We start from the raw sequence: 12,611 nt of genomic DNA, 5'->3' as shown, positions 1-12,611 counted from the left end.
CCTAATAATGAAAAATACATTAACTCTAAGCCTAAACTTCATTTGGCTTCTTGTTAATGTCCATCGTCCATAAGCTTGTCTTTATTGATGGACTAGGGGAAATTGGGCTTTTAAATTTATTATTGGTCTAATTTTAATTTTGAAAGGAAATAAATAAATAATTAAAAAAAATTTATTAAAATAAAACTTTTGGACCAAAAATAAATTTAATGTGTTCAATTTTATCTATGCATTTTAATCCATTAAACCCAATTGAAATTGGGCCTAAAACTAGGATTCATTAAGCCCAAAACTGTTTTTGGATTTAAACGCACAAAATTAAAACTTTTCTGCCCGAAGGAAAAATTATGAAAACATAGGAACCTCCATGATAAAAACCATGAAACCCTAAAATCATATTTTTCTTTCTTTCTTTCTTCTTCCCTAGCCGCCATCTCCACAAAGCACCAGCTGCTGTTCTCCGTCAGCCTCCGCTGTTCAGAGACTCTAGCCAGTCTCCGACACATCTCCGACGAGGAGCCACCATCGCCGCGTCACCGGAAGCCGACCAAAACCCGCGCGCAACTTGCTGCTCGTGCAGCGCGACCGCGCACGCTGGAATGGCTGCCTCTGCGCGCGCTAGCTGCTGGACTCGCGCGCGCAAGCAGCTGGCTTCGCGTGCGCATTCGCTGCCGGCCTCGTTGCTGTATGCAGTGCGTGCTACTGTTATGCGATTACAGCGGGTGAAATTTCCAGCGATTTACAAATTTTCGATGCTAATTTTGGCTTACAAAATTTCTATTACGATAAACTAAATCAAGAGGGAAACATGGTGATTAAAAAGCCACCCCTCTTGTTACAGATCCAAACAAAAAATACAGCAGAAAATCTAACCATGAATTAAGACAAACCATAAACATGCTTTATTTATATATTAAACAAATAATATATAACTGAATAAATTGTGCCACTCTAATACATAAATATCAAGATTAATTTCATACGAAATTCTTATATATTAATATGAGATGTCTCTGATACCAATTGTTGGGGAAAAATCAGGTTTTTAAATTTTTATAAAACCTTTTAAGATCGTTCTCATATTATATATAAGAATTTGTAATCTAGAAATCATACCTTGAAAATTCGATTTGGCTTTTTCCACTGAAGTGATTTACGCTCTGAGATCACGATCCATCACCACCACTCCTGTTAGATCACGATCCGTCACCACCACGCTTGTTAGAACACGAACAGACAATCCAATGATCTTCCAGGTTATGACTCAGATTTGATCTGCACTTGACGTGTGGGCGCCTTTATCATTACCAAAGCAACTAGCACGAGAAGATTTTTCTCTCAACAATAGAGAGAAAAATCTTTTACTTTGATCTATATAAAGTGGCTGCACTATCTTTATTTAGAGAAAATAAGCCTTTTTATATCTCCCTTTAGTGAAAACCCTAGGCTCCAAATAATGAAAAAAAACTTACGTTACTTGCTTTTTCTATAGGGGACCCACTATTGGTTGATTTATATAATCAATTATTATCAATGCCAAAGTGCAAGTGTACACAACAAGTAATAAAGTAATGAGTATTCAAGATCGTCTCCACAGGGATTGATGTTACTCAAAGTGCTAAAGCAACTACAATAATGCAATCAACTAAAGATTGAAACAAACACTTGTCAAATTATTCTCTAGTAACCAATAATTATGAGAGATAGAAATAAACTAATACTTGTACGAAATAAACTAAGTTAATTGTGTTTAAGAATCAATTGAGAACGTAGTAGTTGAATGATCAAACTCTCCTAATAGGGTGACTGTTGATTACCGAATTAGCACCAGTTGTTTATGATAAGTGCTGCAGCACTGGGTAGAACAAATCTGCTTCCGCAGCTATCGCATGTTGGAAATCTCATACTCTCAAATCTACTAACAATGACCGGTTGCTTATAAATTTAATGTACGACTTTATGACCTTTAATCTCTCTACCCTACAAGGTGAACACCTATGTCTAGGATATCACAAATCTTAATTCAAGTATTGCCCTTATGGGATTTAGGATAACCTAATCCAAGAAACTCAACTTAAGAACAAGTAATACTCCAATAATATCCGCTAAGACATGCCCTTTTGCTGCTCTATCTTAATTGAAACCATTAAATGGGTGGTCAACCAAAATAACAATTATGTTCATAAAAGCTATTAGAGTATAATGCTACAACATTATCATAGCAACATATAAGAATAGTCAAGAACCCATTGGATTATTTGTCACTCAACTACACTTAAATTTAGTTCATACTCTGAATGAGAAAAGTAAACATAATGATACTGATCACAGAATACATTCAATCAATCAAAAGATGAAAGATAATATGAATTAAGCACGATGAAAGTCTAAGGATCTTTCTTGATTCTTCGATGAAGCCGAACATCACTCCTTAATCTTCTTCTTTTTCTCGCCTTTGTAATTATCTTTTTTTTATGATAATGATTCTCCGCCACCTGCTATGTGGTGCATGCTTCCTTTATATATTGCAATATTAGGTTAAAACCGAAACCCATGAGCGTGCATGTGTTTAAATTGGGAAACATGCAGATCGTGATTTAATTGCTGACCGCGCCTATATTTTCTCTCGCGTCACTCCCCAATTGCTGCAGCACTGGTCGCTCTAACATTCGCAACAGCACTTGTATTATTTCCGATTGTGCTTTCTTTCTTTTGTGACTATCTTCTTTCCTCCTCTTTCTCATCTACTGTCTCCGTATCCTTTCATGAATTAAAAACCTACAAATTAAAACTTGTTTTTAGCATAAATTACTATGATTCAAGCAAAACTTGTTACAACTCAACTAAAATGAATGTTTATGCAAAAGGTCACCAAAATGTAATCAAAACACATTATTTACTCTCTAAATGCCCTTTATTCAAGTCTAGAACAGATGTAATAACTCTCATTTCCTAGAGTTATCACACCCCCAAACTTAAATTATTGCTTGTCCTCAAGTAATGACACATACCAACATTTCCCGCAAACAAACATGCACACAATCTTCAGTTCTTTTATCAAACTTGCACAGATTCTTCCACCTTCAGATTATAATCCCAATCATCCAAAATGCCCATAGTAGATCAGTTCTAGACTTAAGCTTCTTTCTGTCCTTAGTGTGTGTGTGCTGCCTTTGTGATTGAATTCCCGATATGCTGTAACATTACCAAAGGACTGCCGAAATTTCAGTAGTGATATACTTCATTCTTACAAGGGGTAGCATAAATTCCACATATTCAAACTGTAATAGCTTTAACTTTGACACTCTGGGGGATAATCAACCTCCTTACTATAACATTTATTTTTCATGTGAATGTCGATCACTTGTAATGATGACACCAAATTACTCAAACCATGCCCAGTTCAGAGTTGCTGCAGCAATATATGTGGTATAGTCTTATCTCAAGATATCTTTGACTCAAGGCTGAACATTGGGCTCATAAACAGACCTGGTTACTCAATGCCTTAGACAGCGGACATATGCCTTAGATCTGTGGAGATCTTTTTTTTTTATAAATATATACCTATAGCACTGCTCATAACTCTCGCTGCCTTTTTACACACTTCTGCATATGGGGTGCATACTCAGATCTGGTTACTCAACAACTTAAGTCATTGGAGCAGAGTTTTATTTCATGACTATCACAGTCAATCAACATGCTTCTCCCTTCAAAACTTAAGACTTTTGTTTCTATTCTTTTTGGTGTTGCTCTAGCAGTCTCATACAACTCAATCACGGGCTAAGTGTTGGGACAAAAATTCACTTCTATCTATAACTATCTCTACTTGGCATTTTCATAAATAGCACTCAATTTATCTTCATTAGATTTTCAAATCCGTACGCAAATAACAGATAATAGAGTTTCACACAACACAAATATAAACACATACATAAAATACATGCATTCGGAAACAACCCCCCCAAACTTGAGAGGTGCTGTGTCCTCACAAGCAAACAAGCTAAAAACCCACAAGTAGACAAACAAATCTTTTTTTTTTTTTAGAACAGGTAGGCAACTAATGAGATAAAAGTACTCCCCTGTGGTGGGGACTGCAGCCCATGATGTGATGCTCTCAACGCTTCTTGGAGGCACTACGCAGCTTATCCTTTGGTGAAGCCTTTGGGGAGGTGGCTGGCAATGTCTTTATCTTTTTCCCTGCAGGGCTAGTGAGAGGAGTTGTAGCTGGGGTTGCTGTAGCAGGACCCGCAGATGTACTGCCTTTTCGTTTGCTGGGTTGCCTTGGACTGGTGCGGATAGGCTTCCTGGGAGGTTGTTGTGGAGGTTTTGGGGTCAATGCATTAGCTGCCTGGCCCTCGGCTGAGATGGCAGCAATGACCTCAAGTAGTTGTTCGGCTTGCTCAGATGTAGGCATGGCTCTGGATGCTGCAACAGCCAGTTCAGCATCGATTTGCTCCATCTCATCGTCAAAGGCTGGAGGTGTTGCCATTTGAGCTTTATCCTTGGCCTTTCCTTTGCCTGCAAATACTGGAATATGAGGCTCCATGTCAGGGTCTTCCTCCTCATTGTCTGGAATAATGTGCCGTTTCCTAGTTTTGGACTGGGTTGGGATGGGTGGTTCTTCATCTTCTTGCTCTGAATTATCCTCTGCCTCTGAGGGTGAGCTATCAGTCTCAGATTTGTCACCTTCCTCCTCAAGTGGGTCAGATGGTTCAGCATCTTCTGAGTTAACTTCTGCTGGTGGTTCAGTTGCAGCTTGCTCTGCTGGTTCATCTAAAGCAGTGGCTTTTTCACTGGTTTCTGCTGGAGCACCTGTGGTACTGGTGTCAAAATTGTATTGTTGGAGCAGGAAAGCAGGGAAGTTTCGATGATTGTGTTTCATGTATTCAGCAAATTGGTGTAGTTGTCCCTCCAAGTGCTGTAGATAGCTCCAAAACCGACCATTTTCCCTCTGCTGAGCTTCCACACACTGGTGGATACTGGTGCTGAGTGCTTGGATGGTCTGTTCTAAGCCAAGAGTTCGTCGTGCTCCTGTTACAACAGCTGGTTCAGTGGTTGTTCTAACACTCTCGCCAGCAACTCTTTCAATTGTTCGTGCCGTAAAGGCACCATCATTTTTTACATGCTCATCGATGGCTTTAAGACGAACACCTGAAACTACACAAATGCTGGTGACAAGTGAAGGAAATAACAAAGCAGCCGTTCGGTGAGTTTTGGCTGCACACTCTCGGATTTCTTTTACAATGATGCTACCCATATCTATGGGTAGCCCTCTAATAAGGACATATAACAAAACTAATCGTTCTTGTGAAACCGTAGTAGTGTGAGTAGTGGGCATAAGCCTAGATTTCAAAAATTTCACACACACCTTAGCAATAGGTTTCAAATCTATCCTGTTAACCACACGCCCTTCCTCATTAACCCATGATGCCCCTTCGATGGTTAGAGTTGTAAAAATGGTAGTCCACTTTTTCGGGGTTAACTTATCATGTAATTTAGCATACTCACAAGTAATCTAAGTGGGTAAGTTATAAAAAGCATTGATAACACGGGAGTCCAATGGAACAAGAGTATTTCTTACCCAGATGTTGTGCTGATCAGGGCTTACCAAATTGGCATAAAATTCTTTTACCACCGGTAGCACAGGATTGCGAGGGTGTTTGCAAAACTCTAGCCATCCTCGCTTTGCTGCAGCATTATGAATTGTTTTCACAATTCCAGTGAGTTGGTCTGGAAATTGAAACCCTTTTTCTTCCAGAATCCGACATGGCTCTATGAATTCTTCATATTTTTCTTCAGCGTGGTTACTCTAGAATCGTGATGGATCTTTGAGGCGGCTGGCTGTCTTCTTGTAACCTGTTATTGCTGCAGCAATAACAGGTTGAAGCTACTGTTTCTGAGAATAAAAAGGGAAGAAAAGTTTAAGAATTAGGAGAGTTGGACTTGTGAAAGAGATGGGGAATAGTGGCGTGGACACTAAGTACAGTGACTCCTATTTATAGTGGACTGTAATGTGAAGATAACTACAGTAATTAGAGATAATTGAGGGAATAAAATATTTGAATTAAATGTGCATATCCCAAAATTATCGATTATTGAAATTAAAGCTGTGATTTTAGAGATTTGTTTCCGCAATTTCTATCCATATCCGAGCGTCCATCTGTCACGATTTCATCTCCAATGGTAAGTGAAGGCTCCAGCCTTTAATTTACTGTAACGGGAAAAATAGGTGTTGCAGCCCCCCTTTGCTCATTCCAACAACGGGTACAAAATTCATACCAAAGCGTCTGACACGTGGTTGTTGTCCTCTGAGTTTTGCCATAAGATGCTTGCACTTGTCAATATGAGATTTAGTTGCCGCTTTTATTTTAAACTTAAACTAAGTCTAAAATTATGAAAATAAATAGATTAAATAAAATCGAAAAGAAGGAATGCAATAATGTAAAATGACAAAAATAAATGGTGAAAGTGGCAAAATACGATTAACGAAAATATTAAAGAGAAAATAGTAAAGAGGAATATTTATCCATAAAACCAAAGGATATGAAATTGGTTTATAGTGACTGGTTCCTCAATGGGCTGCCTCCAATGAAGCACCTGATTTAAGGTCCTTCAGCTTGACCTTTTGTCTTTGCTCAATAACTGGGTTCTTGAAGGAGTAACACCTCCTTTGAACCTTCTGCTGCTGGATATATGTAATGCTTAACCCTGTGCCCATTAACCTTGAATTGGTGGCCTGCTTGTGCATCCAAAAGATCAACAACTCCATGAGGGTAAGATTTTAACAGCTTAAACGGGCCAGACCATCGTGACTTGAGCTTTCCCGGAAACAATCTTAGTCTTGTCTTGTGGAGCAACACTAATTGACCAGGGGTGAACTGCCTATGTTGAATATGCTTGTCATGCCAGTGTTTTGTTCGCTCTTTATAAATTCTGGCATTTTCATACGAAAATAACCTTAATTCATCAAGCTCACAAAGTTGAAGCTTTCTATGTTCTGCTGCAGCATTCATATCCCAATTGAGTTTCTTCAGTGCCCAATGTGCCTTATGCTCGAACTCTAGGGGCAAATGACATGCCTTGCCATAAAGAATTCGGTAAGGAGACATGCCGAGTGGGGTTTTGTATGCTATTCTGTAGGCCCATAAAGAGTCATGCAAATGTAAAGACCAATCCTTCCTTGTTGGGTTCGCCACTTTTTCTAAGATCTTCTTAATTTCTCTATTGGATACTTCAGCTTGACCATTTGATTATAGGTGATATGTTGTTGCTACCTTGTGTCTGACTCCATATTTTATGATTGCTGCAGCAAAGATTTTGTTGCAAAAATGTGCACCTTCATCACTAATAATTGTTCTAGGAGTGCCAAACCTGGAGAAAACATTTTTTTGAAGAAAAGTTACTGCGGTTTTAGCATCATTGGTAGGTAATGCTGTAGCTTCCACCCACTTGGAGACATAATGTACGGCAACCAGGATATATAAGTTTCCAAAGGATGGGGGAAAGGGTCCCATAAAATCTATTCCCCAAACATAAAAAACATTCACTTCTAGTATGTTCGACAATGACATCTCATGTATGCTAGTTATGTTCCTTGTTCTTTGACATCTGTCACAACCTTTAACAAAGTCATAAGCGTCTTTAAAAATAGTGGGCCAAAAATAACCTGATTGCATAATTTTGGCAGCTGTTCTGTGCCCCCCAAAATGTCCTCTGTATGCTGCAGCATGACAGGACTCCAGTATTTGAGGTATTTCGTCTGCTGCAACACATCTTCTTATTACTTGATCTGAGCATAGCTTATATAGATGTGGGTCATCCCACTGGTAGCTCTTAACATCATGAAGAAACTTCTTTTTCTTTTGAAACTTCAGCTCAGGTGATAGCAACCCACTTACTAGATAATTAGCAAAGTCTGCATACCAAGGAGATTCTGATTGCTGCAGCATCTGTGCTTGCTGTACTACCAACAACTGTTCATCAGGAAACATTTCAGTGATGCCCTTTCTTGTCAATGTACTAGTGTTTGCTTCCAACCTTGACAAGTGGTCTGCCACTTGATTCTCAGTCCCCTTTCTATCTTTAATTTCCAGGCCAAATTTTTGAAGCAATAAGATCCATCTGATTAGTCTTGGTTTGGCATCCTTCTTTGAAATTAAATATTTGATGGCTGTATAGTCTGTGTAAACAGTTACTTTAGTACCTACCAGGTAAGCTTTGAATTTGTCAAAAGCAAAAACTATTGCCAACAACTCTTTCTCTGTAGTGGTGTAATTGATCTGTGTTGAAGTGAAAGTTTTGCTTGCATAGTAAATGGAATGAAAAACCTTATCCTTCCTTTGCCCTAATACTGCTCCCACAGAATGATCACTAGTATCACACATCAATTCAAATGGTAAATTCCAATATGGAGATATAACTACTGGAGCAGTAATGAGGGCTTTCTTTAATTCTCCAAATGCTTGCAGGCATTCTTTGTCAAAGTGAAATGGTTTGTCATGCTCCAGCAATGAACACAGAGGCTTGGCGACTTTGGAAAAATCCTTAATGAATCTTCTGTAGAATCCAGCATGACCTAGAAAACTCCTAATCCCCTTTACTGAAGTTGGGAGTGGCAGTTTATCTATTACCTCTATCTTGGTTTTGTCTACCTCAATACCCTCCTTGGATATCTTGTGACCCAACACTATTCCTTCTTGCACCATGAAATGACACTTCTCCCAATTAAGTACTAAGTTGGTCATCTCACATCTGTTAAGAACTTCTTCCAAGTTGTGTAAACAATTACTGTATGTTTCTCCAAAAACTGAGAAATCATCCATGAAAACTTCCAAAGTTTGCTCTACCATATCGGAAAATATAGACATCATGCATCTCTGAAATGTTGCTGGAGCATTGCATAGCCCAAATGGCATTTTTCTGAAGGCAAATGTTCCATAAGGATAGGTAAATGTAGTCTTCTCTTGATCCTCTGGTGCTATAGCAATCTGGTTGTAGCCTGAATACCCATCTAAGAAACAATAGTACTGTTTTCCTGCAAGTCTGTCCAGCATCTGATCTATGAATGAAAGTGGAAAATGGTCATTTCTTGTGGCTTTATTAAGCTTCCTGTAATCCATACACACTCTCCATCCAGTCACTGTCCTTGTAGGAATGAGTTCATTCTTCTCATTAGCCATTACTGTTATTCCTCATTTCTTTGGAACACACTGAACTAGGCTTACCCATAAGATATCTGATATTGGGTATATGATTCCAGCATCCAACCATTTGATGATTTCCTTCTTTACCACTTCTTTCATAATAAGATTCAGCCTTCTCTGGTGCTCCACTGAATTACTGGAACAATCTTATAACAGGATCTTATGCATGCATATTGATGGGCTGATACCTTTTATATCTGCCATGGTCCATCCAATTAGTCTTCTCTATTTTCCTAGCAAATCCACTAGGCTTTGTTCTTGACCTGCATCCAAAGTAGAAGAAATGATTACAGGGAATGTGTTATTTTGACCAAGATAAGCATACTTTAAATGTGAAGATAACATTTTTAATTTAAGACTAGGGGGTGATTCAATAGATGATAAAGTTGTTTTTACTTCCCTGTCTGAAAGATTCAGGTGTTCAATAGCTCTGTTGTGCCTATTAGATTGCTGTTTGTCCATCCAATCAATTTGAATTGCTGCAACATCTTCCTCTTCAACCTCCTCAAAGGTGGTGACTTTATTAAGTACATTACTGCAGCATCTGTCCACTCTGCCTGTTACAACAAGATCCACTACACTGAGAAAATTGCAATCTTCTATTTCATCAGGGTTTCGCATAGCCTCTAGTACATTAAATGTGACTTGCTGATCATTTACTCTCATGGTCAGCTCTCCTTTCTGTACATCTATCAGAGTCTTTCCAGTTGCTAGAAAGGGTCTGCCAAGTATAATGGGCACTTCTTTGTCAGCTTCAAAGTCCAGCACAATAAAATCCACAGGTAAAATGAATTTGTCAACCTTCACCAGTACATCCTCTATATTTCCTTCAGGATATGTATGAGATCTGTCAGCCAATTTCAGAGTGACAGTTGTTGGTCTGCACTCCCCTACTTCAAGCTACTTAAACACAGATAATGGCATCAAATTAATACTAGCTCCCAGATCACAAAGTACTCTGCCAGCATACCTATTCCCTATAGAACAGGGTATTGTAAAACTCCCTGGATCTTTTAATTTTGTCAGAATTTTACTCTGAAGCATATGGCTACTTTCCTGTGTTAGAGCAACAGTTTCAAACTCTCCCAGCCTTCTTTTTTGTGCCAAGATATCTTTTAGAAATTTCACATAATTTGGCATTTGCTTCAAAGCTTCCACAAAAGGTATGTTTATGTGCAATTGCTTCAGTACTTCCAGAAATTTACTGAACTGCTTGTCTTGTTTTTGCTTCTAGAACCTTTGAGGGAAGGGTGGTGGATGTCTAAACTGCTGGTTAGATTCAGGAGGTACCAAACTCTATTTGTTTAAGTTAGTGCAAGTTGTGGCTACTAGTGTTGTAACTTCTTTTTCAGTAAGTTCTGGTTGAATTTCTTTTGCAGTTGCTGTAGCTGGATCCCTTGCATCTATGTCTTGATGGGGAGTCTGCTGTAACAGACTTTCCTTTTGAGTTGGTTTTTTAGCTGAATTGCATTCCATCCCATTTTTGGTTACCTCAAATGGTATATCAACATGCTTTCCAGATCTCAGACTAATCACTTTGCAGTGTTCTTTGCTTTCTCTCCTAGGATATTCTGTGTTGCTAGGTAAGCTTCCTTGAGTTCTGCTGCTCATTGCTGTAGCTAGTTGTCCCATTTGGTTTTCAAGATTTCTCAAGGATACAGCTTGACTCTGCACAATTGATTCATTCTTTGCAATGTACTCCTTAATTAATACTTCCAATGAAGTGATTGGATCTTGATTGACATGTTTTTGCCCTTGGCTTTGTTGATGAAAACCAGGTTGTTGTGGCTGTGTGTTTCTACTTAGCCCATTCAATGCTGGAGCATTTCGATTTTGATTGCTCCATGAGAAATTTGGGTGTTGTTTCCAGCCTGGGTTGTAAGTATTTGAATATGGGTTGTTCTGAGGTTGTCGATTGAAGTTACCTACATAATTGATTGAGGCTGGATTTCCAGGACAATTATCAAAATCATGATCTTCACCACAGTAAACACAAGAAAGTTCAGTAACTTGCTTTACTGTTGCTGGAGCAGCTGTCATGGTTTTTACCATGTTAGTCAATGAAGTTACTTGAGCTGATAGGGCTGTAATTGCATAAATGCTGTGTACCCCTGCTGATCTTCTGGCTACTGGTTGCCTAGCTGAAGGCCATTGGTAATTATTATTGGCAATTCTCTCCAAAATTTCGTAAGCTTCAGTGTAGGATTTGGATAACAGGGCCCCGTTTGCTGAAGCATCCACCATTAACCTTGTACTCGGGTTTAATCCATTATAGAAAATTTCCAATTGAATGCAACAGGGGATACCATGATGAGGACACCTTCTGAGCAATTCCTTGAATCTTTCCCAAGCCTCGTACAAACTCTCATCTTCAATTTGATGGAAGGAGGTAATCTCATTCCGTAATTTTGCATTCTTTGTTGGTGGAAAATATTTCATTAGGAATTTATCAGCCAATTCATTCCATGTAGTGATGGCATCATATGGTAATGAATTTAACTATGCTCTTGCTCGATCCCTTAAGGAATAACTAGTAGTTGAATGATCAAACTCTCCTAATAGGGTGACTGTTGATTACCGAATTAGCACCAATTGTTTATGATAAGTGCTGCAGCACTGGGTAGAACAAATCTGCTTCCGCAGCTATCGCATGTTGGAAATCTCATACTCTCAAATCTACTAACAATGACCGGTTGCTTATAAATTTAATGTACGGCTTTATGACCTTTAATCTCTCTACCCTACAAGGTGAACACCTATGTCTAGGATATCACAAATCTTAATTCAAGTATTGCCCTTATGGGATTTAGGATAACCTAATCCAGGAAACTCAACTTAAGAACAAGTAATACTCCAATAATATCCGCTAAGACATGCCCTTTTGCTGCTCTATCTTAATTGAAATCATTAAATGGGTGGTCAACCAAAATAACAATTATGTTCATAAAAGCTATTAGAGTATAATGCTACAACATTATCATAGCAACATATAAGAACAGTCAAGAACCCATTGGATTATTTGTCACTCAACTACACTTAAATTTAGTTCATACTCTGAATGAGAAAAGTAAACATAATGATACTGATCACATAATACATTCAATCAATCAAAAGATGAAAGATAATATGAATTAAGCATGATGAAAGTCTAAGGATCTTTCTTGATTCTTCGATGAAGCCGAACATCACTCCTTAATCTTCTTCTTTTTCTCGCCTTTGTAATTGTCTTTTTTTTATGATAATGATTCTTCGCCACCTGCTATGTGGTGCATGCTTTCTTTATATATTGCAATATTAGGTTAAAACCGAAACCCATGAGCGTGCATGTGTTTTAATTGGGAAACATGCAAATCGTGATTTAATTGCTGACCGCGCCTATATTTTCTCCCGCGTCACTCCCCAATTGCT

At 38.5% G+C, this 12,611-nt stretch overlaps 1 protein-coding gene and 1 non-coding gene across 2 annotated transcripts; one reads left to right on the top strand and one right to left on the bottom strand.

Moving 5' to 3' along the window:
- Positions 1 to 9,428: 9,428 nt before the first annotated feature.
- Positions 9,429 to 11,447, bottom strand: LOC127903091 (uncharacterized). The gene is made up of 2 exons (XM_052443752.1): positions 10,545 to 11,447; positions 9,429 to 10,103 (listed from the first exon to the last, which is right to left on the bottom strand). The coding sequence occupies exons 1-2, from the start codon at positions 11,445 to 11,447 to the stop codon at positions 9,429 to 9,431; spliced, it is 1,578 nt and encodes a 525-aa protein (XP_052299712.1).
- Positions 11,448 to 11,505: 58 nt separating this feature from the next.
- On the top strand, positions 11,506 to 11,613 carry LOC112498473 (small nucleolar RNA R71). The gene has a single exon (XR_003065784.2). It is a non-coding gene; the product is annotated as a small nucleolar RNA R71 (small nucleolar RNA).
- The last annotated feature ends 998 nt before the right edge of the window (positions 11,614 to 12,611 follow it).

The sequence above is a fragment of the Citrus sinensis genome, chromosome 6 (assembly GCF_022201045.2).
Source record: "Citrus sinensis cultivar Valencia sweet orange chromosome 6, DVS_A1.0, whole genome shotgun sequence".
Lineage (NCBI taxonomy): Eukaryota > Viridiplantae > Streptophyta > Magnoliopsida > Sapindales > Rutaceae > Citrus > Citrus sinensis.
Note: the sequence above shows the minus strand (reverse complement) of the source record. Positions and strands in the feature narration are given on the sequence as shown.